Source organism: Cercospora beticola, chromosome 6 (genome assembly GCF_033473495.1).
Source record: "Cercospora beticola chromosome 6, complete sequence".
Taxonomy (NCBI): domain Eukaryota; kingdom Fungi; phylum Ascomycota; class Dothideomycetes; order Mycosphaerellales; family Mycosphaerellaceae; genus Cercospora; species Cercospora beticola.
The window spans coordinates 1,584,357-1,610,969 of record NC_088940.1 but is presented as its reverse complement, the minus strand read 5'-3'; the positions used below and the strand labels follow the sequence as shown (position 1 = coordinate 1,610,969).

The window sequence follows — 26,613 nt, the reverse complement described above, 5'->3', positions numbered from 1 at the left end:
TGGTCAGCTTGAAAGTGGTTGGAGTGACGTCGATCATTGATTGGCAAGTGGAGGGGCACAAAGCGGTTCAGATGCCCACTACTCGTCAGGGACACCACAAGCTGTGGAGGAGACTCTTGACAATGCGAAGTGCCAGAAGAGGTAAAATGTAGCTCGAATGCTTCTCGATATATCTCGACCGCATTCTCTTCCCTCTCTGCCTTCTCCAAATGCTCCAAAGATTCTTCCCGCCCGAAACTCCCTACTTGATGCATGCTGCTGCCGCTCCATAAATTCTGCTGCGCACTGGTGCTCATCGACCGCGAAGTTTCTCTATCGCTCTTGCCCATTTCAGTAAATGCCTTGCGTCCTGTACTGGAAAGTGTCATATAATCTCGTGTAGTAGCTCCCAATACTCTTGTTCACGAGTTCTTCCACCAAATCTCTAGCCTCCTCTTTGCTCTTCTCAAGCGCAAATCTCGCACGCAGCGCGCTCACGACGTTTACTAGACCTCCTCCATAGCAAGCCATTTTGCTTTCGCGGCCCATGAGCTCGACCAAGGTAATGAGTCGTTCGGCCTCTCTTCGTAGTGCCTGGAAGGCGTCTTTCATGAGTTCCTTGAAGCGGCTGAATGCCTCGCTCTCCGGCCCGCCAAGCACTTCCACATACTCGAGAGTCAGCTTGAACGGAGCGGCTTCGAAGCCCATGTTGCCCGGCGAGTTCGACAGCATGAACCCAAAATCGATATGTACGACGTGACCTTCGGAATCGATAAGAATGTTGCCATTGTGTCGGTCCTTCAGCTGCAAAATGTAGCTGATAATGCTGTATGCCGCCAAGCTACGAGTGAAGCAGTCGAGCGCTTTGACGTACGCGGGCGAGTCGGGAGAGCCAAACGTCTTGCTGTAATGGTCTTGCAGTGTTGCAATTCGCTTTTTGGGGTTCGTGCCAGCGGCGATACCTGCGATGGTGAGAGATCGCTTAATGGAATGCAACGAGACTGCGTTGGTGATGGTCTCAATCAGGCCGGAACTTTCACCGGTGACCAGAATGCGCATGTTTTTGACCCACACGTCCACATTGTGCTCGGCGAAGATTCTGTCGCAAACAGCAATCAGCTGGCATGCGAACGCTTCTTGCCGGAGATCCGCGCCGGTCTTCACAATCACGGAAACAAGATCCCACTGCTTGACCCAACCATATGGTGATGATCTACGAATGCGCTCTTTCTTTTGTTCCCAGGCTTCTCCGAACATTGCTGCGCTTGGATCGTCTCTGTCGCCTTTGCGCTGGATGCCACCAGTCATGGCGTCGTTCTCCATGCGGGCAGCTCCTTTGCCAGTGTTCACGAGATCAGCGTCAGTTTGATCTTCCAAGGATGCAGCGAGATCTTCTGCTTCGGCCTTCGCGGTGCCCGCCTTAGCCATGATGGTGTCGAAACTTGGTCCTTGCTCCTCCGCGAGAAAGCTTTGCTCCTCTAGCGACTGCATGCTCGCAATGATCTTGGCTCGGATGGCTGCAACTTCCGCTTTGGGTCGCTTCGCCGCGCTCAAATCCAGTTGTGCAAGCATTTGCGATGCCGTTCGCATGTGATCAGCGAGGGCAGAAACGTCAGCCTGGGTCGCATTTTGTGGTCGGAATGGAGATGCACGGTCGGAGCTATTGGGCCTTGCAGTCGTCAAGCCTTCGGAGTTCCGGGGCGTCGCAACGCTCGCCGATGTTGAAATGGTGCTGACGCCACTCGACAGACGCGGAGGCTCTCTTGAGCTTCCTTGTATCCCGCGAGGACGCGGACTATTCGTTCCAGATCTTGGCGTATCGTCCAAGTCTTGAAGAAGGGCCGTACTTGACAGGTCACCACTAGTAGGCTCCAGCACGCTGTCAACTTTCACTTCGTCTTGCGGCGACGTAATCGCTGCTTGCCGCGCAGCATCAGTTGTATCGAAGAGTCTGCGCTTCTGCTTGCCTCGATCCGACAGAATTTTGGATAAGAGTTCCTGATTCTGTTGACTCTCGGGGTCGAAATCGAAATCCTCCCGGATTACTTCTAGCATCAGCAGGTATGGTACCTTCTCAGCGCTATTGAGGCTGGTCGCTTCTGCGGGATTGAGACGCACGATACGGTGATGCTTGCTTCGACTCGCCGAACCTCCCAGCAGGGTTGCTGGGCACAAGAAAGGTATATCCACTTCTGTCGGAAGGTCCTGAGCGATTAGACCTAGCTCAGCACGCAAGGCACTCAACCGGGCAGGCTTCGGGACTGATACAAGACGATTGGAAATGCCTTCCAGAGCAGTGAGGAATTGGCTCTGGTTTCGGAAATAATTCTGCCGCAGCATTCGGACCTTCTGGCCTCTCGACATTGTAGATGGCGTTGAGGGGCGCAAATTCTGTGAGTGCCGCCGGGTGATCTCTCCTAACCGCCTTGGGACACCAGGAGACGCCGGAAGACTCATGCCGACACTTACCTTCCGGCGGTCTTGCTTCTTGTCTGGCAATGAAGCACTGCTGACAAGGCCCTCAGCGTTCATGCCGAGGGCGAGAGAATGTCGTGCAGGATTCCCTGCGGAAACGTGCCGCGTGCTATTCGATCGTGACTCCTGGGGCAGCGCTGGAGTGTTAGGCGTCGAAGATGAAGGCATGTTCCCATTGACCTGTATGTCTTGTGGCCTTCGCGACTTTCGTCTTGGCGGCTCTTTCCCGTCGCCCGTTCCAGGTCTGCTGCGTCTCGCGGTGCTTGCGCCAACTGTCGCGCTTCTGCTTAATGTAGGCGTGGCCGGTGATACTTCGCTCGCGCCTTCCTCGATCGGCCGAGGTCTCCTCGCTTGCGCGATTGCGAGCGGTCCAGCGTGTTGTGGCAGAAGAGGCAGTCCAACTCCCGCCAGTACCAGACTCGAAAGAACTGTGACTGGCAGCACATTTTCCTTTATACGTGCTCTTCGCAGAGGCTCACCCCCTCCAAATACGATACTTTGCACTTTGTTGTACATGCGGCGGCAGGTCTGGAAAGCGTGGGACGAGGGCTGGCTGGATAAATCGTGCAGATACGTCTGGAACAGCCAAAATGTCTCGAGGCCGGGTCAGCACCATACCCTGGTATAGCTCACATCTCTAACCTACCAGCAACGCGCCATTGACAGACTCCTCGCACAGATCTACGAGGAACTCCTCCAGCGCCATCGATTCATTGTCGATCGAGATGACCAGGTGGCATAGCTGTGGGAGAAAGAACTCAATCTCCTCGTAGCTGAAGCCTCGCAGCTTCGAACAGAGAACATAGTGAATACCAACGTGCTCGGCGTAGCGACTGCGTCCCGGTCAGCGCGTGTGTCCCTGGATGGGCGCATCGATCGAGTCCTCACGCAAGGTATGAAACGGTGAGCGAAGGGTCTCTGTTGAAGTGCTCGGACTGAATGAACCGCTCAAGAAGGTTCCAACTCATGAAGACTGTCTCATCAGGTAGACAGGTGCGGGTGTGGGCCGGGTGTATCTCATCTTCCGATTTCCATCAGAGTCGGTGACAGGTGGCTCGCAGCGGGTTGCGATCGCGCGCTGCGTGGGCTTCGGACGGAGGGACAGTGTCGATTTGAGCGCTCGAGGAGGACTGCGAGAGTGCGCGGCGGGGTCGTCGTTGCGTCTCGAGGATTCCAGTATGTACAGAGGGTTGAGAATATGTTGCACGGGGAATTAGCTCCACGCATTGATCGAGGACATGCCTTGCAGCTGGGGCACGCTGCCAAGCGGGCTGTTCGGAGCTGCCGTCTTCTCTCCTGCGGCGATTGTCCGCGTTCCGTGCACCTCATCTGCCTCCTGACCGTGTCTGGAGTTGTGCCACTTTTGCGCCTGAATACGCCGTCTGATACAGTATGGCTTTCGTGCTCATCGGAAAGAGCGATAAACCTCGATGGATCCGGAGCCACTGCTGATGACCACGCTGAGGCGTGAAGCTTCATCAACAGATGTGCGAAATGGAGAGAAATACGCGAATTCACGGGCAGAGGCTAGGGAATAGTCGATACCGCTCGCATTGCGATACGCGATGATGCGAAAGCACTTCCTGAATCTGGAGCCACTCGCTTGAAGCGACATGGAGGACTCCGTTGGCTACGTCCTCGATAATCGTAGATGAACACTTTAGCGTCGCCGGCTGATCACGCTCTCAGACGACCACCGCACCTTGCTCGTATCCGTAGGTCACTTCGTGGTGCTGACCAAACATGTTGGAATGGACAGCAATGATTGATGTCGCGGCGTTGGGTCTCCCGATATGTGGCGACGTTTGCTTCAGTTGCTCGTTGCTCTGCAGCGGACTCAACAGACTTCTGCGCGACCAGCGCTTCCTCAGTCACGGCCACGCCCCTCGTCGCACACTCACCCTTCGTCCTCCCACTGTCGATCAGCGGCACGTCTATCAAGATGGTGTATCGCGAAGACGGCGACGAGCTCGAGCCTGCAAGCCTCTCCTCAGAAACCGGCGGCGCCGTTCAGCAACAGTTCGAGTCGACTCTCACAAACCAAACTACAACACACTCGACGACATGTTGTCTGTGCAAAGGCCCGGAGTCTCTGTCCATGATTCAGTGCAATGGCTGCGCTGACTGGTTCCACTACTCGTGCGTTGGTCTCCAACCTGCTGATCCGCCGAAAATAAGGCAATACTTCTGTCCAACCTGCTATCGGACCGGAGTTGGCCAATCCACGTGGTACGGCAGAGCAGTAATCACCAAGCATCAGAATAAGCGGGTCAATGAACAGCTGCTGCGGCTAGACACTGCTAGAGAAGCGGCCAACAGTGCTGTTCAGAGCCGCGTTCGCCCCCTCGACGCATCCGTCCGCCGCCTGAGATACCAGCAGAAACGCCAACTTTACGTGAGGAAGCATGCCAATGGCCAGCTCATGACGATGGACGGTATACCGATCACTTTGGACCCTCCACACAACGCACCTCTCCCAGCGCTCGAACATGCGACTCCAAGGGCCTTCACTTTGTCGAGAGCTCCAACGCAACCTTCCATGAAAGGGCAGCACCGCACTGGAATCAACAATAACCCTTTTGGCGGCGACAAAGCTCTGCCGTTGCCGACACACAATCCGAGCGCTCCGCAGCTGGCAATGTCTGTGCATGATTCTCTTGGAAAAGGCGTATCATCGAACATTCACGGAACGGATCGCCAGCTACCAGGAAACCTACTGCAGCCCACATGTATTGCACGGAAGCAATCTTCGCAAACGCCGTCCGCCAGTGCCGAGGCGAATCTAGACAAGATGGGAGACAACCCCAAACCACTTGCGAAACCGAAACACAACATCAAGAAGCCAGCGAGTGGTTTTGACATGAAGTCCAGTAAGCTAGGCAATAAGGACAAGCCACGCAAAAGCTTGGTGGTGAAATTGAAACTCAGCGGAAGTAAGGGAGGGATGCAATTGGAATAGTCGTACAACGTGATCACCGGGAGTGCCAAGTGTGGGTGCAAGAGGCTGTATGGCATGGGTCAAGCTGTTGGTTCGCGATGGAAAGCAGGCGAGCATAGAGGATGCATGATAGGCGGAAAGCAAAGCAAGAGCTAGAGTCTATATACTACGTGCTCCCCAGAGGGACTGGAGTTCCTCTTCTCTGTTCGTACCTAGGCTCGAATGTGTAGATGCTTCTGTATTTATTACATTTCGGTGTTTTGCAACCAGTCTGTGTCAGGAGGGTGTGCAATGCGTTCTTGTGAAGCACTATCCAGCTGTCCCTTTCGTCGTCTATTCCTGTTTCAGCTGCCTCATTCACCTGGTCGCTCCAAACATTGTGACACATCCATATTCACCGTTGCCTTGCCTGCACGTGAACGCAAAAGCCAAAAGCGAGTGGCTGACTCAGCCACACTTGTAGGATCTAGGGCCCCGCACCTGCCGCCAAGCCCACCGTTTTCCCGCTGCATCCTTGAGCTTCAGCACTGACTTTGAGCATCAACGCGTAGAGGCGCGACGACCGACGCGATCTACTAAAAAAGATTATTCGCTTTCTGCTGTGAATACGATTGCTTCACTGGGAGTTTGGGCGTTCTGGGTCAGGAGCGCACAAACAGTAAGCCACGGCTGAACGCGCAATCAGGCTGCCGTCGTCGCACAAAAGAACGTGCCCTTTCGTCACGAATCTCGCTGATCGGCGCCACCACACCTACCGCGACTTCATCGACTGCGCTTTCTTCAACGATCATGCAGGGCCCAGCCCAGTGATTGCTGCCGCGCTTATTCCACCATGACCGCTGCCGTCAACGGCGACTGGAGTCGCGACCACCTCGCTGACGCAAATCCCGACCTCACGCGCAAGCGACAACGACTAAGTGAAGAGGTCGAAGCTTCACCGAACCCTAGCGACGACAGTGTCGTCGTCGAGGCACTTCCACCAGACGAGGTCGATCTCGTCCATAACATCAGCAGTGCCATCGAGTTGCAGGATGACAACAACATGGAACTTTTCAGCAGCACTTTGCGCCTAGACCCGAACCAGCCAACCATTCGTCCTATTGATCAGATCAACTTTTTGATCAACACTGTCAACGAAGCGGAGAGCAATCTGTCAACGATCTTTTTCGACCGTCTTGGGACGTGGCTAGACAACCATGTCACACAAGTTTCTCCCGACAGCTCTGACATCCGTGAGAGGTACTTGGATGATGCCGACTTCTTCTCTCAACTGGGTGTACTCTGTTTCAGCATTTTCCAACGGCAAGGGGATCTGTTTCCGGAGGACGAAGTCACGCGCTACGAACTCGATGCATTGGGTCGCAGTGTCCGGCGATTCACAGAAGCGACAGTGGCGCTTGCCCACCGACTGGTGGCATACCTCCCAGGTGTATTTGATTCTGCTGTTTCGAGGAGAGACTCTGCACAGACAACGAAGACTCGCCATCACGTGCCCATGCTCTGTTGGATACAAGTCCTCGCACAGACAGTGACTTTGCACGGAGCGTTCTCTTTGCGAGCATATTGCCACCACAAGCTGGGGTTTGAGGCGAAGGTGCACGCCGAACAGTGGAGGCGAGACTTCTGTTCGACGACACTAACAGCGCTGTCACAACTCTTGCACGGACTGTCTCAGCACGATCGCGAGATCGACAACTCATGGCCAGTCATGGACGCGATTCTTCGCATTGTCCATGCGCTCGACTTGACAGTCAGCAAAGACATCGATCGCCTTCTAGCCACATGCCATCTGACACTGCTTCCTCTGGTGTGTGCCAAGCATTCACGAGCTCTTCCGGAGTGTTTCCATCAGCTGCTTGTCGAAGTTTCGCAAAAGTTGCTTGCAGTCATGATACGGTCTGCAGATGAAGAGGGCATCGCCAACCTCTATCGACAATATGTGAGGAGCGATCACGATGGGCTCCTTGCCGAGCACTGCCGGGAAGACGAGTCGCTGGCCCAGTTGAAGGACGTGAGCGAGCACAATGAGGACGTCTTGAGGGGGCTGATAGTGACCTCGTGGGCCCTGCAAGCGTATCGATCTTACGTCTTCAGCGACATCATGGACGTGCGAAGTAACGGCTTGACACTGCTGAGCGCGCGCTTGCGGCAAATCTTCCATGAGTACAAAGTCGCCAACGGCGGAGTTGATCACCCCGTGCCACAATACGCATCGCGTTTCCTTCGGACGAACGAATTCACAAAATACATCTTTGGGCCAGATTCTCACGCAAGCTTGGTCAAGCATAGTCAGGACGTCATTGGCTTTCTCGCCGTGACAAACGCATACACGGAGTTCGAGACCGATATAATATGGAATTCTTGCACCAATAGCGTCGAAGGAGAGTTCGCAAAAGCCGCTTTTATGATCTTGACCGATGTCTCCAAGTACTTGGGCTTCGACAACCTTTTGTATTTGGCGAAAAAGTACACCACCACAGAGCCGATCAAGCTGGGTCAGGATGTGGTCGAGTCTCTCACAGAACTGTTTCAAAAAGTTCAGGTCAAAGCCGATTCGGAGTCGGGTAGCTGTCAGCGGCTCGCGACCGCATTCATAAGCATCGACATCATGATGCGCGTGGATGCTACAACCCGAACAGCATTGTCAGCCCATTTAAGGCAGACGGCCAAACTGGAGCTCTTCCGCTTCACAAAATCACCTCAGTCCGATGCCGAAGATCGAGTCGAGATTTTCCGCCGCTGCATCCCGCATATCGTCGAGTCCACAAGGCACGCCACGACTTGCATTGAGATCGTGGTGATGTTCCTGCATGATGACAGATCTGAGGAAGAGGTTCGAGGTCTCCTTGGTCTCCTCTCTGTCGAAGCCGCCGTCGATGAAATGGTGCGGTATGTGTCAGAGAACCGCATAACTTCGATCACTCAGTTGCAGACCTACGATGTGGGCGCCATGGACGGAAGGCTTGAGTTGCTTATTCGCCTCCTTCAACACGCTGGGTCAAAGCCGAATGAGGGACTGTCCAAGCTGATCTTTAAGTACACCATTGGTGACCTGGCGATCTGCAATGCTGCACGCGAACGAGCATGGCGCACATTTGCTCGAGATACACCTGTGGCTCGCCAATTACTCACGCAGTGGCTTCGGATTGAGGTCATGGATCTCTCGCCGCGGTACACCACGCAAGCTTTGCTTGATCACTTATGTCACAGGTTGCAAATGTGGCTGCAGCGTGAACAAGCAGATGAGGAGTTCTCTCAGATACTGGATCTCACAACCTGGATGAAGCTGGTGCAGGTCGCTGAAAGCCCATGGCAAGTGTCCGCGATCGCTCAAGAACTAATCTGCCAAGTACTCTTCATCCTGCCAAGGGGTGGCGTCAGCAAGAGCTCGATCCTTGCATGTCATACCAAATTCGCCGAGCGACAGATTGGCAAGGCATGCGAGCAGTCCGCGAGAGCAGATCTACCTGAGCATAGGGAAGGTGTTGCTGATGTGGTTGGCAAAATTGGTCTTCTCCAGGCCGTACTCAACGGCAGCAAGCAACATACTGATCTGTATGACGGCACACCGGGTCCAGAACTTTGCCTCGACGGTGATGCCCAGGACAGTGTCGTGCAATACACTTTGGAAGTTCAGGGCGTTGGACACCATCATCCACGTGTTGTGACCGTACGTGCAAATGCTGAGACTAAGGTGTCTGAGCTGCTTTCCAGGCTACCTGACATCACGGGGGCTGCATCTCATCGTATGATTGTGGCAGGCCATGAGGTTGCTTTGGAAGGCCGTGCAGACAGCCTCTTGTCAGATCTTGGTGTGCAGATCTCAGGTGTGATTGCTATCAGCCCCAAGCATAGCATTTTAAGTGATGTTGGCAAGTTGTTGACATGCACAGGAGCTATTGAGCAGCAAATTCTGGAGCACCACGACCAGCTGGAAGAGCTCCTGGATGCGGCAGAGCCGATCGCGGCGAAGGCTTTTGGGCTGCTGATTAGCATTCCAGTTCCCAAGCATATCCGCACGAAGCTATGCTCTGAACAGGTTTCTGCATCTGTCCTTTTCCCTCCTGAGTCCCGATGGAGAACCATGTTCTACCTCAACACAATTGAGCGACATCTGAAGGATCTGGCCCGGCTAGGCGTTGCTGATGAGGCTTTCGTTGTTCGTGGTATCGCGATGCTGGTCCATACCCTTGAGCACCACACGCTTCCTGAGCAGGAAGCAATCTGTGTACAAATCATGCGCATCTTGACCGCGTTCCTGCGGGAGAAGCCTCCAGCGCCAACAATCGAAACCCTCATAGATGAGCCGGTGCAGTTTGCTACATGCATGATTCGTATCTGCGAGTATGCTGCTTCAACACCTCAAGAACAGGTCCGTACCCGGCATGAGCTGATCAAGGGAGCATTCGAGCTCTTGCAGGAAATTTGTCGACGGCAGCCGCTGGCCTGGCAAAAGTTCACGGAAGACGTCTACGTGACCGAACTGCATGCTAAAATTCTCTTTCACGATGATATCGAGCTGTCTGCGTGTGCCGCGGCCCTCGTCAAGAACTTCAGCATTGACCAAAGCACCCCTGATGTTGCTATCGAGTTCTACACTAAGGTTGTGCTGGACATACTGCCGCGAGCTCTGTCTCATGGCGATCGTGCAAAGCAGTTCTTCGATCTTGCCACTCAGCTGCTGCTCAACAATTCGAAGCTGTGGACCGACGAAACAAGTGCTCGAGAAATCACGAAATCGTTGCTCGACACAATGTGGGAATACGAGCATGACGAGTCCGAGGACCTTCCTATTCTTGATATGGTCGTGACCGGATTGTTTGGACTTGTCAAGGAATCTATCAGCATTCTGCGCAGTTTCAAGAAGCCCTTGGAATTGCCGGGACTGGCTGCAGAGATATTCTCACAATTCTTATTCGCGCATGACGCTCAACACGACGCGGACGACTCTCCTCGGATCTCCAATGCAGGCTCGACCGCGTTTACATCGCGCCAACTGTATCATCCACAGTCTCGTCACGAAGCCTATGAGCTCCTCAGAACAGTCTGTGTGACCAAGGAAGACTTTCAGGATCTGCTGAGCGCGATGGACAAGCCTCTTCAGGCGACACGCAACAGTCCTGCCGACCGATTTCCAGGGCGCAAGGATTATTTGCGCCCACCCGCTCAATGTTCCGGTCTGACAAATCTGGGCCAGACATGCTATATGAATTCTCTTCTGCAGCAGTTGTTCGCCAACGTCAAATTTCGCCAGTTCATATTCGATACGCCGACTGACAACATGAGACCGAACCAGCAGATCCTGCTTCAAGAACTGAAAAGCCTCTTTGCTTGGATGCAGAACAGCGCCGACCCAGTGGCATCCACATCTAAACTCGCCATCGCACTTGGCACTGAGGTCGGCTCGCAAGAGGACGTGCACGGCTTCTACGAGGACTTCTTGAGCAAGCTCGAGCTCGAGATGCCTAATCAAGCCGCGAAGAAGGCTTTGGCAGAATTCTATACCGGGAAGTTGATCACCCAGATCAAGGGCGAATGTAACCACGTCTCTCCACGGACGGAGTCCTTTGTGGATCTGCCTATTGTAGTCAAGAACAAGAGGGACCTCGCTGAGACTCTTGACGAGCTTGTCCAGGGTGAGCCGATGCAGGGTACCAATCAGTATCGGTGCCAATCCTGCGATCCAGATGGCGATGGACGTCTTGTCAACGCCATGAGAAGGAGTTGTCCAGATGTGATACCTGACAACCTGACATTCTGTCTGAAGCGCTTCGAGTTCGACCCTATTAATGGCATTGAAACCAAGGTCAACGATCGCTTTGAATTCCCTCAGACCATTGATATGTCCAAGTATCATCATGCATACCTCGACAATCCCGAAACAAGCGTAGACGAAGATCTCTTCGAGCTTGTGGGTGTCATTGTGCACATGGGAACCAACGGCTTCGGACACTATTGGTCATACACTCTCCTGCGCAACACTGGAATTCCTGGCTCGCGGACTTGGATCAAGCTCGAAGACAGGAACGTGACGACTTGTCAAGACGGCTTAGCACAGGTGCAGCACGAATGCTTTGGCGGTCTCAGATTCAACAGCGGCAATGAGCGCTCGGACAATGCATATGTGTTGTTCTATGAACGTAAGCGTGTCCTCGAGGAACAAATTGCTTTACCATTCATCTCTCTGGACCCCGTGTCACAAGCTGTGCTTCCGCCGCGGGTAGCCTTCGATAACGATCTGGAGGACGAAATCCGCAAGCACAATGCGATGTGCCATCGAAACGCCCATTTGTTTGACGCGGACTTCGCAGCGCTCATGGAATGGATTTTGGCGCAAAGTAAGCTGTCTGGCTTCGTAGCGCCATCGGGCGACTCGCCCAGCCCTGAAGCTTCATCCGACGCGGGCTCCGACAATGAAAAGGCTGAAGATGGCGAGCAGCAGCAGTCGCATGAGACTCGCGAAGAGACACCTCTCGACGACTTCACGAAGGCACTGAGCAATGTCAGCACGACTTTCATCCAGCGTATCGCCTCTTGCGATCCAACGCCGGTCAAGAAACTCAACATGTGCTTCAATGGGCTCTACGCAATGTTCCCCGACAATCTGAAGCTGGTTGACGCTGTGCTCCGGGATCTTGTGAAAAACACTTGGTTCTGGGGCATCCTTGGCAGTGGTAAGAAGGCTGCCAGGGCCACGATACAATCCTTCTTGTACCGTGCGCTGTCCAAAGTGCGAGGGCACGATCGGGCATGTCACGATTTTGTAGTGAGTCAGCTTAGAAGTCTGCACGCATACTACATTCACAGGCCCGAATCTGTTGTGGCACTGGACTGGTCCGACTACCTGTCCTTTGCAGGCTCCTTGGCAGCGATCGGACCTTCGGACACTGCTGCAATGCTGGATTGCGGTTACTGGATTTGGGCCTTCGAGATGATCCGTCTGCCTTTCGACAAGGCAACGAGAGCCAAATATCCGGGGCTATTTGATCAGATACTTGCACTTCCCGAGAAGATGGCCGCTGTGTATCAATTCCTTCTGAGTCTTGTTGAGAACCACCTCGAGACACTCGATATCAACAACTTCAGCCCGGACACGGAGCCACATGTCGTTCAGAATGGCAAGACACTGTTGAAGGAACGCGAGCTTGCCCTCCTGGCACAGACTTCTGGCGTCTCTCACGTGTTCACGTGGCTCCGCGCCGCCAGATATGCAGAGGTCACCAACAGTGGAAGCTGGAAAGACTTCGCGCCGGGTAAATTGCTTGGAGCTCTTGTTGGCCCGAATGCTAGCCCGGAGCTTTACAGCGCTACTCGAAACGCCTTAATGCAGCATATCGACAGTGAGGAGGAGCAGTTTAGTGCGCTGCTGAGCCTGGCAATGCACTTCTGCACGAACACTGAATCGCAAGACGATGCTCAAATAGTGTTCGCAGCGGTAGCTAGAGTGACGCCAGCCTGGGAAGGCTCCGAAGGAGAGCTTCTTCAGATACTGCCCTCGGCGATGGAAGAAATTCCAACTGTGGTTCTGATGACACTCGATTTGTGGGTCAAACACCTCTTGCTCATCAAGGCGAGTGGCGTCCGCGAACCCGCAGCGAACTTTGTCGTCCAGAACGTCTACGACCGGAATCCGGACCTCACAGAGCCGAATGTGGTTACCGTACATGCGCGACTCGCTGCCCAGCTTGTCCGGGAAGGCGGACTTGAGATGCAGCTCGCGTATGATGAGGGTCGGTCTCGCGCACGCTTTGAGAACATAATCCACGTTTACCAGTACATCGCGCCGTACTTGGAAAGCTTCAGAAGCCAGGTTGCCGACGAAATCCGCGCCGGCAACGAAGGTTCGCTGCCATTGGACCTCAGAATAGAGTGGGAAAGGGCACAGCAGACATTGGCAATGCTTGAGGAGCTGGGCTCTGTTGTTGCGCAGTGGGAGTCGGAGACGACGGGATCGGCACTTCCTTCAGGTGTCATCAGATCGAGAGAGGAAGATTCCGACGAGTACGAAAGTGATGACGAAGATGCCGAAGATGGTTGGGACAGCAGCAGCGACCTTGCTTAGAAAGCTGCCTAATTCGCTTCTTGGACTGATCAGGAGAAGATGGACCATGTTGCGAAATTTGGCAATCGGAGCCCTTTTCATGCTTCAGCGCTCAGCCGTGTGTAGAAAAAGGATTACGACGTGGAACGACAGTGTAACATAGCAAGGTCAAACAGTAGCCTTGGAACGATGAGATGTATTGGTAGAAATTCATGAGACATGAATGAAACAGACAATTGGTCCTCATTTTTTTTTTGTGCCTGTCGTGGTCTTCGTGTGAAATTTTCGTCTAACCTGAGACTATAACGTGAAATCTTCTGTCGTCTCTAGCGGTGGCAATGCAGGAAAGCAAAACAGAAACCAGGGTTAAGACTGTGTTCCGCTGCCGGCAAATTTGGAGTGTTCTTCGATCCTCGTATCTCGGCCTTGAGCAGCGTAGCCAGGGCGCTCTGTCTCGACAAGCGAGGCAGCTGCGGAACCCAGTTCGCGAGAGAGATCGGAAAGTGAGCGTATTCCCCAGTTTCCGTTTTGCCGTTCGGCGTGGCAACCTCTGAATACAACTACCTCTCAGTGCAACCGCAGGTCGCTAAGCGAATCAGCAAAGCTTTTCATGAATCGAGAGGCAACTTGGTTAGGCGCTTGCACTCAAGACATAGTTGCATTCATCAAAGGTATCCACGGCTATCATGCACAAGTCTTGCTTGTCATTTTGACGACGAACGCGCCGCGCTCGATCGTGTTGACGAAAATGTAGCCTGACTTGAAGTAGGCGTAACTGCTCCATGTTCCCAAGAATTCGATCTGGCCACCTCCTGCTTGGTTGTCGTCTTCAGGGTAGATGTCGAAGAAACCTGCTTCGCAAACACTCTTTCCTGTTGGGTCGCTTGGGATGGAGCGGACGTCGAAGACACGGACGCCTGCGCCGTAGGATGATTGGTATGAGTAGCCTATGATATATAAGTTAGTCACTGAGTTTCGTCTCGCATGATCGAGACATGATGTGGCTTACCATCAATAACATATTGGTTGTGGTCAATCGCGCGGTGACGCATCTGGTAATTTCCGGTAATTTTCGGGTTGCGGAGGTCACGAATGTCAACAATGTATGTAGTGGCAAACCCGTTGGCGGAGACGCCTGTTCTCTCGAGCTCGTCGATCTCGTCGTCCATGACAATGAATTGTTGGTTGTTGCGGTCGAGGACCGAGCCTTGGTGTACATAACGCGCACCAGGGTAGGTCACTTTGCTGATGATATTTGTGACGTTGGCCTTGTTTCCCACATCCATGATAGTCAAAGTGTCCTCCTGTAGCGGTTGTCAGAATGCCTTCTTGTCTTTATAAAATAAAAAATAGATTTTTTTTTGGACTTTTTGGGGAAAAAAAGTCAACGTTCAGGGCAAGGGAAGGAGAAGGGGAGACAAACGTTGTACGAATAACATATATCCCGACCAGTGTAGCGAGTGTCTGGGCCGCGGTATACAAGGCATTCGGCGTCGTGGACATATCCGTCGCCTGCTGCGCAACCCAGGGACCGTGGGCTTGCCGGGTTGGTCATGTCGAAGAAGGCGAAGCCACTACGGCAGACATCAGTGCGAGGGAGTGCTCCGACAGCAGCGAAGTACTGTTTCTCCTCGTTGATGACCACGTTGTGGGCTCGGCCGGTCGGCAACAGAGTTCGGGTCCACGATGTCAAATCCGCTTGAGTGAATTGACGTGGCGATGCTGGGTTGATGTTGAGCAGTTTTCGCATGTCTTTGGAAGAAAATTAGCCAGCTGCGATAAAATATGGTCCTAGCAAGCTTACCAAAGATCTGAATGCCATGATTCTGGGCCTCGCTACCAATCACCATATAGTTCTTGTAGGAGCGGATCTCGCGCCATTCCGAGCCCACGGAGTATGCAGGCAGGCGACCAAGATACAACATCTTACCATCGCGGTTGATCTCGACGAAGGCTGTGCCTCCGAACTGGCCAATCGCTACCTGCAATGCCTTATGTCAGTACTTGCGATCGGAATGTGCCAGCCGTCGACCAAGGGGCCGCGAACTTGAGGAGACATATTGAACGGGCAAGATTGCTTGACTTACGAACTCTCGTCCATCTGTGTTCGTCCAACCCCACGACGATGAGCCCTCCCCGCGGGTGTCACCCAATGTGTCGTGGCTGAGAAAGTGGTGGAGGTCCATATTCTGGCATCGAAAGGTGTTTGCAGCACCACCTGGGCCAGCCACTGCACGACCATTGACGCATTTGGTATATCCAAGCTCCGGATACTGAGCAGAGGCGAAGACGCCTGCCTCTTCGGCCTTCTTCCATGATTCCAGCTTTCGTTCTCGGAGACTCATGTGAACTTCACCAGAAACGTATTCTTCTTTCGAGAATGACTCTCTACCCTGACCGAGAATGAGATTGCCCACGGCCGTGCTGGCCATGGCTGATGCAAGCCATACTAGACGGACCATGATTGAATGCAACGGTGAATTGAAAAAAGAGAAGGGGATTGAAAAGAGCAAGAGGCGAGCCGCTCTGCCTGAAACTGAAAGTGTCGTAGGATCAGATGAAACCCAGATGTCTGTGGAGGCTAGGCATATTTATCGCTATGGCAGTACACATGTCCGTCATCGCTGGGACCCAGAGCCCGACGAGCTCTAACCTGCTGTGGGAGGTGGCAATGCGACACTATGGTGGCTATCAGGTAGCCACCACGAAGCGAGACGACCAGCCAGTACCAGCCAAAAGGCGTAACATGCCCAGAAAATGTTCATCTTCGATACCCACGGGAGTCCTCCCAGGAAACGACGTATGCTATTGTCCTTCCTTATCCAGTAGATTGCAGCAGATCAACTCGTGTGGGTGGTGACCTTACTGGCTGGCGTGAAAGTAGTGTATGCATACCAAGAGGTCAGAGGTCAGCCACAGCTCGGGCCAAGCGTTGAACTTCGCCAGTTCGCCGTTGTAAGCCGTTCGCAGCCTACGAATGATATACGAGAGATAAGGTGCCAAGATTTTGCACGTTTCACAAGATTCTGTGAGCGCTTCTTCTTTGCAACATTGGTGTTTGGTGTGTAGTCGCGGCTAAAGTCCTTCTGATCGGCATGGCCTGGCTGCGTGAGAGACCGAATACTTTGAGACGGGCCAGATTTATAGTTTTGCGAAGCGACAACGAGGACTGCAGTAACTGGAATCCCTATGAGCCGCCTGCCCTTTTCGGCCTGTCGACGCTTCTGGTGATTGAGCCCGTCTGGTCGGACAGCGCGGCGAAGACTCCACGCTCGTGGGCATAGTCGTGCAGATGCCAGCCAATGAAGACTCCGGCGGAAATACTTATGATGCTCCGCAGTCTGATGAGTCGGAATAGCATGGTGAGAGTCTGGATCGATGGGAGAGGTGTAACGGATTGATGGTGCTGGTGGTTGAAAGAGCGCCGCAGATCACAGATGGTTGTCGCGTGCTGCCAAGACTGTCAACCTCGTGACGTGCAAGCTTCGCGCCACCACGACGATCACCGCACGCAAACACTAACTTACCCTGGAACAATATTCCTCCGCCACACGATCGTCGAGCGAGATCCTCTCCATCGCAAGGCAAGGCACGGAGCCCGCCTAACTCGCCAAACAAACATACTGGCGCATCATTGGTATCGAGATGTGCGCAGGGGAGCATGCGGACGAAGATTCTATTTGACAGCTCTATTTCTCGGGTATAACAGGGAACCACGCTCACGACACGCTCTTTTGTGCCTTGTATGATCGGTTGATGGCCGATTTCACTGCTTCGGTCACTTCCTTCGTGCCAGCAGTGCCTCCGAGGTCGCGTGTGAGAATGCCTTGCCCGCAAACCTCTTCCACGCATTCGAGCAGTCGATCCGCAGCCTCTTCCTCGCCGAGCCACTTCAGCATCTCCGCCGCCGTCCAGAAAGTCGCAACTGGGTTCGCAACGCCCTTGCCGGTGATGTCGAAGGCTGAGCCGTGAATTGGCTCGAACATGCTTGGGTTCTGAAGAAAAGTGAGCACGCAGGGGACGAGCTGGGAAGAAAAGGACATACCTGGCGCGTAGGGTCGAGGTTTGATGTGGGCGCAATGCCGATAGACCCAGCGAGTGCTGCTGCGAGATCGCTGAGGATATCTGCGTGCAGGTTCGTTGCAACAATCGTGTCGAGCGAGTTTGGCTGCAACACCATACGGCATGTCATGGCGTCGACAAGCATTTTGTCCCTGCAATAAATGGTCTGGTCAGCAGGCTGGTCAATAGCTTCATGCTCACATCTCTACTTACATCTCAACATCTGGGAACTCCTTGGACACTTCAAGCGCGATCTCGTCCCACATCACCATTCCTGCATGCAAGTCAGCGGCCCACTGCGATATTCATGTCGCTGTAACTTTGGTACGAACCATTGCGCTGTGCGTTCGATTTGGTCACAACAGTGATGTGCTTCTTCGGCCTCTTCTGTGCTGTCTCAAAAGCGAATCGCAACAGCCGGGTCACAGCATGGCGTGTGAAGATAGACACCTCCGTGCTCGTCTCCCAAGGTTGACCACGATGTGAGCGGCCTCCCTGTCCAGCATACTCGCCCTCCGAGTTCTCACGAATGATCACCCAGTCCAGATCGCCAGTGCTCGCATTTCTCAGAGGTGACTGTGTTCCCTTGAAGATCTTCGTCGGTCGAACGTTGGCGTATTGCTGGAATGGCTGGCAGATTGCTAGCCTCAAACCCCACAGCGAAACATGATCTGGTACGTCTGGAGCTCCCACTGCACCGAAGAGAATCGCATCGTGCTTCTTGAGACTCTCCAGTCCACCGTCTGGAATGTATTTGCCGGTTTTCTTGTATGACTCTGATGACCAGTCGTAGTTCTCGAAGTTGAGTTTGAAGGCGCCTGAAGCAGCGCTCAGTGTCTTCAGAACATCAACCCCGGCATCAATGACTTCTGGACCGATGCCATCTGCTGGCATGCATGCTATGCTGTACTCCCGAGAGTCGTCTGTAATAGCGATTGGAGACATGGTGGTAGATGAAGCTTGTCCAAGTTTGCAAAGTATTAGATGCTGCGGAACAGATTTCTTGCTTTCTGATATCTGGTTTCGATGCTCTATGGTCGCAACATATATCTATTCTCAACCTCGATACAGGCGGCAAAAGTCGTGCTTCTCGGCTTATGCGCAATCGGATCTCTCAGGCAAATCTTTTAGCCGTGGCTTTCTTCTGGGCTCGCAGCGCCCCGCCAGCACACGCTTGCTGTCTTGGCTGCACCATACTACCATTCAAACACCACAAAGATTGTACGCACATTGCGTGGCGCTATGCGCAAAGAATCTTCCATGCCTATGTTGTGCCTCAAGATTCTTCAGGAGTCGATGTCCGATTTTCGGTAGAAGGGCAAGAATTTCAGTATCTGGTCTGCAAACTACTTGCGTACATACTCTGGAGCAGATTCGATATCGTCCTTCTTTAGAAGATGGCCAAAGCATTTGGTGGCGAGCCAATAGCACCTGGCACATTCAATGGCACACTGGTCAACAAGAAAGAATATCGGTTCAACTTGGCACAAGTCTCGCTCAATGCCTTCAGATCCCAGAGCTCGCCAATGCTCATTCCAAACAGGGCCAGGAAGTATTGATGCAACACCAGGTCGGAGACTGGTACTTCTTTACCATCGACCACGGACGGGATGTGCTCGAATGCGATCATGTCGCCTGCGACTGCCGAGAAGTGCTTGTTCCAGAACCACTTGGCCGCCTCTGGGGTGCCGACAACACCACAGACACGGTGAGAACCCATGAGTTTCTCTTGCTCCTCGCCAGTCTTATCAGTCAAGCCCTCAGTGAAGCCAGATCGAATGATGATGACATCGCCTTCCCTGAACTCAACACCCTGCTTCTTTGCAATGGTCTCGATGTCTTCGATTGTGATCTTGTCATCCGTGTAGGGATTGAAAGCTCGGCCAGTCTCATCGGCATATTTCTTGAAGTCGATGAAAACTCCACGTGCCACCATTCCGCCACGATCGTGCCAGTGGTTCAAAGTTGCGATCATTTTATCCTTGTCTTCGTTGCCATGCGCTTGCACCAGTTCCTCTGCAGTAGTCTTGATGCCATTGTAGCCTGACTGACTTGGTTGATGATGGAAGTGCATCAGAGAATCCCACTGGGAGCTGCACTGAGTATTGAATTCGATCTCATCATCGTAGCCGTGGGCCGCCAGAGGAGTGTCGACGAAGGAGAAAGTCTTGTGCACAAGTCCTTTACGCATGAATCCGGGTGTCTTGATGGCTCCAATGGGCCAGTTCAAGGATACATGGACGCCTTCTTTAGCTTCGGCGTAGGCAGCCTTGACAACTGCTGGAGTGAGGAGGTTCAGAGTACCATAGATATCTTTCTTTCCGTCCTCTCGGAATTTATCCCAGACTCCCCACGCGCAGCCTGTACACTATTTAGCTCTGTCCACATCCTGCGTTGAAAACATCGCAGTTCTTCTTACCTTGTGGCATTCCCTCGACCTTGGGAAGGTCATCGAAGTCTGGGACTGTTTTGCCCATGCCCAAAGCTGATTTGACTGCGTCGACCATTTTCGCTTCAAGTTAGATGTACTGCAAGGATGATAAAGATACTGTAGCGAGCTTCGCAAGATAAGATGGTCCGAGATGAATGAGGATAGGCCTGCTACTTATTACAACAGAATGACCTACCTCTTGAAGCTCTGGATTTACTGACAGCGATGGAGCTCGGTCATTGAGCGGGGTCGAAGAGGAGATCTCTTGCTTCATGACCTGGCTTTCGGTGGAAGGGTTGTTGTTCATCGCCATTGACAAGGTCGCCCAGTATGCGTGAAGTGCAATCATTCCTGGAGCGAGATTGGCCTGACCTTTTGATTAATACACGCGACTAATCGACCTTGATGGCGAGATGTGCAGGCCCGCGTATGAATGATGGCTTCCTCCGGGTTCGGCGAACTCTCGAAACAGAGTTCAGGCAATAGTGCCTAACCTAAGTAGGCAATACCGAGTCGCTCCCTTTCTCGTTAGCGCGACTGCCACTCTGCCGCCACCGTTCACCAACATCAACACTCGTGTCTTCAAAGCACTGTCATCATCACCGCTTAGATGATCGTGGACCTCACTCCCATGAGCACAATTCACTTCGCTCCGTTCGTTGTTTCCAGACATGGTACTTTCCTTTCAGCCGCTCAGCACGCTAGGCTACCACATGCCAGCATCCGATGGTAGGGTTGCAAGATCCTTCGAGCTGAAGTACTGTGTGCCCATGTCGGACAAGAAGTGGTCTAGGAGCGCGCAAAGCCTGTTGTCAGCTGGATTTGCTGACTGGCGCCAGCTGATGCACAGCATATAACCGCCATCCCGAAATCTCTGTTCCTGATCTCCTACCAATTTTGTATTCTCCGTGTTCATGTACAGTGACCACTAAACGATAGCACTAACTCGGCAATTTGGAGTGAGCATGGCGCCTCGTGTAGCAGTAATTGGTGGCGGGTGAGGATTGCATTGTGGACATGTGACAGTTCTGCTGACTGATTTTCTTGCAGGCCTCTGGGTCTCATAGCTCTGAAGACTTTCAAGCAAGATGGATTCGACGTCACACTATACGAGGGTCGGTCCTGGGTAGGAGGCTTGTGGAAGCCTGATGCAGACGAAGCTCTGTCGGCGCTCAAAACCACGCAGTTCAACTCCAGCAAATACAGGTATGCCCACGGCTGGTTGGCTTGAATCAGCTTTCGTCTTATATCACTCTCCAATAGGTCCGCCATTCCTGATTTTCCTATGTCCGAGGAAATGGATGACTTTCCCACCGCGGGTCAACTTTACAAGTACTTCAACGACTATGCCCAGCAGTTCGAACTATGGCCACACATACGTCTGAGTACCAAGGCTACAGAGCTATCGTGGAACGGTACGAAATGGTCTTTGTCGACTGTCAAGAATGGCCAGTCTCGACCAGTCGAGCTTTTCGACAAGATTGCCTTAGCGACCGGATCTTTTACGAAACCGAAGTTTCCCAAACTCGATGGCATCGAACTCTTCGAAGGACCTGCTGAGCACTGCGTCAAGTTCTACGACCCCGCGAAGTACAAGAACCAAACAGTGCTGATAGTTGGTCTCCATGCGTCGGCTCAGGACACAATTGCTGCTCTCGCGGGTCATGCTACCAAAGTATATGTGGCCCATCGCTCAGGCCTAACTCTCCTACCGCGATACAACACAGACGGATCAGTCTTCGACCGCTTGCCGTCGTTGAATTTTACGATTTTCCTGGTCTATTTGTCTGGTCTTTTCCCGGCTTTGCATACGTGGATGATGGATTTCCTTCTCAATATGATGTCAAAGAAGGCCTATCCCAATCAACATGCGAGCTGGGGTCTGAGTCCTGCTCCTTCTTTCGCTGTCACCACTCCTCTCATTGCTTCCGCGATCTGGCCTCATCTGGAATCTGGATTATGCGAACCAGTGGCGGCTGTCAAGCGTTTCGTAGGACCGAAGAGCGTTGAACTTTCGAGCGGCCGGATACTAGAAGAAATCGCCTCAGTGATTTACTGCACTGGCTACGACGCCGAGGTACCCGTAAAGTTGCCTGCGGAAATCGAGCCATACCCTGTGCCAGGAGAGGCATCGAGTTATTATCGCCATATGTATCCGATCCATCCGGACCCTCAGCTCCGCAACTCGATTGCTCTCTGTGCGCACGGAGCTTTCGCACTTCCAGGATTTAGCCAATTCTTCGTTCAAATCAACGCCATCTCCCAGATATGGCTGGGCAACTCATCACTCCCTAGCCTGACAGAGATGGAAAGCTGGAGACAAAAATACAGAGCTTGGCGTTCGGCTGTGGCCAAGAAGTATCGTGCTCAATCGACATTCTACCCATTTATGGTGCCGATGGCAGACTATGCAGCCTGGTTAGATCGCACCGCAGGTATCGGCATCAGAGAACATTTTGGCGTGGTAGGGAGATGGGTGAACTGGTGTGCATGGAAGATGTGGTGGCAGGATCGGGAACTGTATAATATCTGTCAGAGCGGAATGACCTCGCCGGCCATATATGCACTGTTTGATGTGGGCAAGAGACCAGCGTGGCCAGGGGCACGTCAGCAAATTTTCGCCGACAATGCCGCGGTGCAGCGACAGCAAGCAACGAGACAGGCTGCTATGATGAAGGAAGGTAACAAGAGTGAGTAAGTGTAATGATATATTACCAGAGGATGTATAGCGTGGTATTTTGGATTGCATCGATGCAAGTGAATGGCCACATCGTGTATAGCAGTGCATCGTCAGCCAAGATGTGGCTGAGAAAGAGCGGCGCGTCATCTGCAGGGTTTCACTCGTTCAGGCGTGGCGGAAGGAGCAGCCGAAAGCCAACTCTCAGCTGGCACATTGGAAACAAGTCGAGTCCGCGGAGCATTGACAAGAGAGTCTTGGTGTCTATTGCGCAGGCCTGCGCTCAGCCACGTCGCAGCTATTTCCCACAACACATTACTCCTACGTTTCCTAATGCTGCTGCCTCGATGCTACCCTCAATAAATCGCAGCACATCCCGACCGCTCCGCTGACTGAATTTCCGATTCGACCGCCTACCTTCATATACACCATGACGACAAACCAGCACAGCGCCCATCTACGAAAATGGCTTCTCTCCTCGCCTCCGGTGGAATGGGGGATCAATCAGTTGCGAGAATTGCTCATCGGCAGTCTGAAATGTGGTCCCATACCGGAACATGTCGCTTTCGTCATGGACGGCAATAGGCGGTGGGCACGACAAAGCAAAGTCGAGACGATCGAGGGACACAACATGGGATTCGAAGCGCTGGCGCGAATCCTCGAAGTCTGCTACAAGAGTGGCGTGCGCGTCGTGACGGTCTACGCGTTCAGCATTGAGAACTTCAAGCGCAGCAAATATGAAGTTGACGCGCTGATGGACATGGCCAAGACGAAGCTCGTACAGCTGAGCCAGCACGGAGAGCTCTTGGACCGATATGGAGCGAGCGTTCGTATACTGGGCGACAAGAGCTTGGTGAGGGAGGACGTTCAGGCTCAGATGGATCATGCTGTGGATATGACCAAACACAATCACAATGCCGTGCTCAATGTGTGTTTTCCTTACACTGGACGGGAGGAGATTACGCACAGTGTGCGAGAGACTGTCCGAGACTTCAGCAAGCCGCCGACGCGTCCGCAGCTCAAGAGGCCGTTCAGCGAAACCCACATCCAGAGGAACATTCTCAGCCAAAATCTACCAGCCGTGGAGGAGGAGGACTCACCCAAAGAAATTTCCCATGCCACCTCCGACGCCGACTCAGTATCGACACAGGATCTCGATAACTCGTCGCACATGGATCCAGCTTCGTCACAAACGTCGAATTCCACATCACCAGTGCTCAAGGCTGCAACAAGGAAGACAGCAAATCTGCCAGACCCAGAGAACATCACGGCAGAGACACTGACAAAAAACACCTATACACACGATGCGCCGCCACTGGACTTACTGATCCGTACATCGGGTGTTGCGCGCTTGTCCGACTTCATGCTGTGGCAAGTGCACGAAAACACCGAAATCAAATTCCTCAACATCCTCTGGCCAGACTTTGATTTGTGGCATTTCCTACCCGTACTGGTTGAATGGCAATGGCGTCAAAAGAAGCTTGCAGGAGAAGGGAAAATTGGGCTGAAGCATGCATGATGTTTCCTTCAGACCAGCCGGATAGATTGTATTAATACCGAAGGGCTGCCGCCATAGATAGCGTTCCGTTTGTGCCAGATTCTGTATAGACCAATGATACCCTTCGATGAAGACTTCGCACACAAGCGCACTGACAAGAAATTGATGAGCCCTATCTCGCGAACAGTCTTGGGAATGAACTCAACACATGAAATGCGGCTTCCTCGTGCCTGCAGTGCCTGCGTCCGCTGAACCCGGAGCTTTGTTGCCAAGACATTTCGAACGTCTTCCCGCTTTCCAACGTCACTCGTCTTCTTTTCCTCGCACCAACATGGCGCGCAATGTTGCTGAGCCACGCATAGATGTGCTTCCGAATGCCACGGATGCAAGCTCATCCGAACGCCATCGCATACACAAGCACACAGGTACGCCCGGAACGAAGGCCTCGATGAGCCAGCGAAGACAACTTCCAACTTTGGGAGGGCCGTTCAGCTGCTGTGAAACAGTGCCAGGGCCGCGAACAAAGATCCTTCGTCCGCCTCTGCACGACCAACGGCGCTGCTCTCGGTCTATGGAGTCTTCCAGAGAAGCTGAGCGCTGTTGGGTGGCGTCGAAACGCGAAGCCACAACGCCCGTGCGACCTGAGAGATCAGCGACTATCCTGTTCCTGTCGCGCAGCCACAGCACGGATCCATGTGTCTCTTACCTCACTTCTCACATGCGTGACCGGATGGGCTTTCGTTCCAGGGACATCGCACGCTTCACATGGGTTCTATGTAGCCTCTTCCGGACTCTGGTCCGGAGCAAAGTACGAGCTTTTTTCAACTTCATCTCGAACGCGGAATTCTCGCTGGCTCTGTCTGTTCCACGCGCAGTCTCATGCAAGTCGTACGCATGGGCGTGCAGTACAAATGATGGTCATACTTCATCAGCCGTTGGGTCAGACCTCGGTATTGTGCTCTGCGAAATCTGGGATCGTGGACTCCACTTGGGCACCAACGACGCCTCTTCACGGCCTGGAAGCCTTCAGCTGGAAGGATCATTGTAGTCATTTCCAATGCCTTTCAAAGCAGACAGAAGATCTGGTCTGCACAAGGACGTTAAAGTCCCGCGCAGCAGCGAAGGCGACAAGCGGTGAAGTGGCTCCGAACGAGAGGTAGCGACCGGGGCCGACATGCTACGCGTGGCTTCGCCTCTCTTCGCGACCCTGGGAGCATAGGGCCGTCGCACGTATGACGGAATCTCACTTCACCAGATCAGACGAGCATCGTCGGATCAGCGCAACTCGTCGAAGCGGTGCACGACTAGTTGGACACCAGAGACTGTCATCGGCACTGGTCGAAGTCCATGTACGATTTCTTTTCGCGCATTACATTGCGACCTAGGTCCGGTGTGGAGTAGTAGATGAGCCTTGAATTCACCCGAGGCGATTCTCGCTCTGTGCACCTACTGCCACGTCGTTCACTGAAGTTTGTGTATGCGGGAAGCTCGCGCTGCGACATCCATGCTCGGCCAAAGATCCGCATTCGAACATCGCAGCATGTGCGGCATCGAGTAAGCGATAATACTGCAACCCATCCTGACAAGATCAAGACCCAGCGACACGGACCATGCAGGAGTATAGCGACCGCATTGGGATTCTTACCTATCGAGGAATAACATGATCAGCCTCGTCGACCCTCCCTGCCCCAATCGGCAATTTTGGCATCGTCTTCCGTCCAATTAGGGGCACAGCCTCGGAGTATCACCTGGCTGGCTTCCGCGTGGTCGGTGATTGGGATGTATGAATTTGGTCAAGCTTGCATCCACTTGCCACCTCGTTCATATCAATCTGTCAGCTTCACATGCATGACTACAGTGCCCTCGGTACTGCAGCACGGCGATTGGCTTGGATCAGATACACAAATTCGTGCATGCCCTAGCGACGATCACTGCCATTGCCCGTTCCTCGAGCAGTACTGTCTCAAGTGGTGAGCGGTACTTCGGGCTTACAAGGTTCCAGAGTTCACGATGTCTCCCTTGTCCAATAAATTCGGAATCATTGGGCACGTTCAGGTCTTGATTGCTCCTTCAAGGCGGCACAGAGTGAACAGCAAAATCGTCACGTCGTGCGGAACACGTACCAGGAGTCTTGGAAACGAGCGACTTGCGCGAATACGCTCAGCCACTGGATGCCCATGTGTACAACCATCGTGGTGCAACATATCCGGTGTTGGCACTGTGATCGCATCAAGCGCCGAGGACAATGTATATAAGAAGGGCCTCTCTTGCCGCGATTCTGAAACCACAAAACCAAGATACTGATCTTCTGAACGACAAACACCACTGACAACACTGAGCCACTCACAAATATTATGTCTATTCCAGCAGACTGGCCCCAGTTCGTAAAAGTGCGCTTATGATTCTGGGTCGAGGACTGACACCGCTACAGGGGCGACGCAGCCCTGCAGTGCATGGGAAGTCAATTCTCTCCCGGCCAGCAACCAGCTGGCGACAAGCCGGCTCCCGTCAA

The 26,613-nt window shown here is 53.1% G+C and overlaps 8 protein-coding genes across 8 annotated transcripts; 4 read left to right on the top strand and 4 right to left on the bottom strand.

Moving 5' to 3' along the window:
- Positions 1 to 330: 330 nt before the first annotated feature.
- Positions 331 to 3,422, bottom strand: RHO25_009683 (uncharacterized protein; the record flags this gene model as incomplete). Its single annotated transcript, XM_023601215.2, has 3 exons — positions 331 to 3,048; positions 3,101 to 3,287; positions 3,343 to 3,422. 3 exons carry the CDS (start codon positions 3,420 to 3,422, stop codon positions 331 to 333), a joined length of 2,985 nt encoding a protein of 994 aa, XP_023453923.1.
- A 974-nt stretch (positions 3,423 to 4,396) lies between these two features.
- RHO25_009682 (uncharacterized protein) lies at positions 4,397 to 5,413 on the top strand (the record flags this gene model as incomplete). Its single annotated transcript, XM_023601214.2, has 1 exon — positions 4,397 to 5,413. One exon carries the CDS (start codon positions 4,397 to 4,399, stop codon positions 5,411 to 5,413), a length of 1,017 nt encoding a protein of 338 aa, XP_023453924.2.
- An 811-nt stretch (positions 5,414 to 6,224) lies between these two features.
- RHO25_009681 (uncharacterized protein) lies at positions 6,225 to 13,454 on the top strand (the record flags this gene model as incomplete). The annotated part of the gene is made up of 1 exon (XM_023601213.2): positions 6,225 to 13,454. The coding sequence occupies one exon, from the start codon at positions 6,225 to 6,227 to the stop codon at positions 13,452 to 13,454; it is 7,230 nt and encodes a 2,409-aa protein (XP_023453425.1).
- A 663-nt stretch (positions 13,455 to 14,117) lies between these two features.
- Positions 14,118 to 15,865, bottom strand: RHO25_009680 (uncharacterized protein; the record flags this gene model as incomplete). The annotated part of the gene is made up of 5 exons (XM_023601212.2): positions 14,118 to 14,380; positions 14,443 to 14,737; positions 14,857 to 15,185; positions 15,238 to 15,415; positions 15,521 to 15,865. 5 exons carry the CDS (start codon positions 15,863 to 15,865, stop codon positions 14,118 to 14,120), a joined length of 1,410 nt encoding a protein of 469 aa, XP_023453424.2.
- Positions 15,866 to 17,152: 1,287 nt separating this feature from the next.
- RHO25_009679 (uncharacterized protein) lies at positions 17,153 to 18,440 on the bottom strand (the record flags this gene model as incomplete). Its single annotated transcript, XM_023601211.2, has 4 exons — positions 17,153 to 17,428; positions 17,479 to 17,647; positions 17,709 to 17,769; positions 17,828 to 18,440. 4 exons carry the CDS (start codon positions 18,438 to 18,440, stop codon positions 17,153 to 17,155), a joined length of 1,119 nt encoding a protein of 372 aa, XP_023453427.1.
- Positions 18,441 to 18,885: 445 nt separating this feature from the next.
- On the bottom strand, positions 18,886 to 20,002 carry RHO25_009678 (uncharacterized protein; the record flags this gene model as incomplete). Its single annotated transcript, XM_023601210.2, has 2 exons — positions 18,886 to 19,856; positions 19,915 to 20,002. 2 exons carry the CDS (start codon positions 20,000 to 20,002, stop codon positions 18,886 to 18,888), a joined length of 1,059 nt encoding a protein of 352 aa, XP_023453426.1.
- Positions 20,003 to 20,891: 889 nt separating this feature from the next.
- On the top strand, positions 20,892 to 22,624 carry RHO25_009677 (uncharacterized protein; the record flags this gene model as incomplete). Its single annotated transcript, XM_023601209.2, has 3 exons — positions 20,892 to 20,923; positions 20,977 to 21,132; positions 21,190 to 22,624. 3 exons carry the CDS (start codon positions 20,892 to 20,894, stop codon positions 22,622 to 22,624), a joined length of 1,623 nt encoding a protein of 540 aa, XP_023453276.2.
- A 409-nt stretch (positions 22,625 to 23,033) lies between these two features.
- On the top strand, positions 23,034 to 24,122 carry RHO25_009676 (uncharacterized protein; the record flags this gene model as incomplete). The annotated part of the gene is made up of 1 exon (XM_023601208.2): positions 23,034 to 24,122. One exon carries the CDS (start codon positions 23,034 to 23,036, stop codon positions 24,120 to 24,122), a length of 1,089 nt encoding a protein of 362 aa, XP_023453428.1.
- Between the last annotated feature and the right edge of the window lie 2,491 nt (positions 24,123 to 26,613).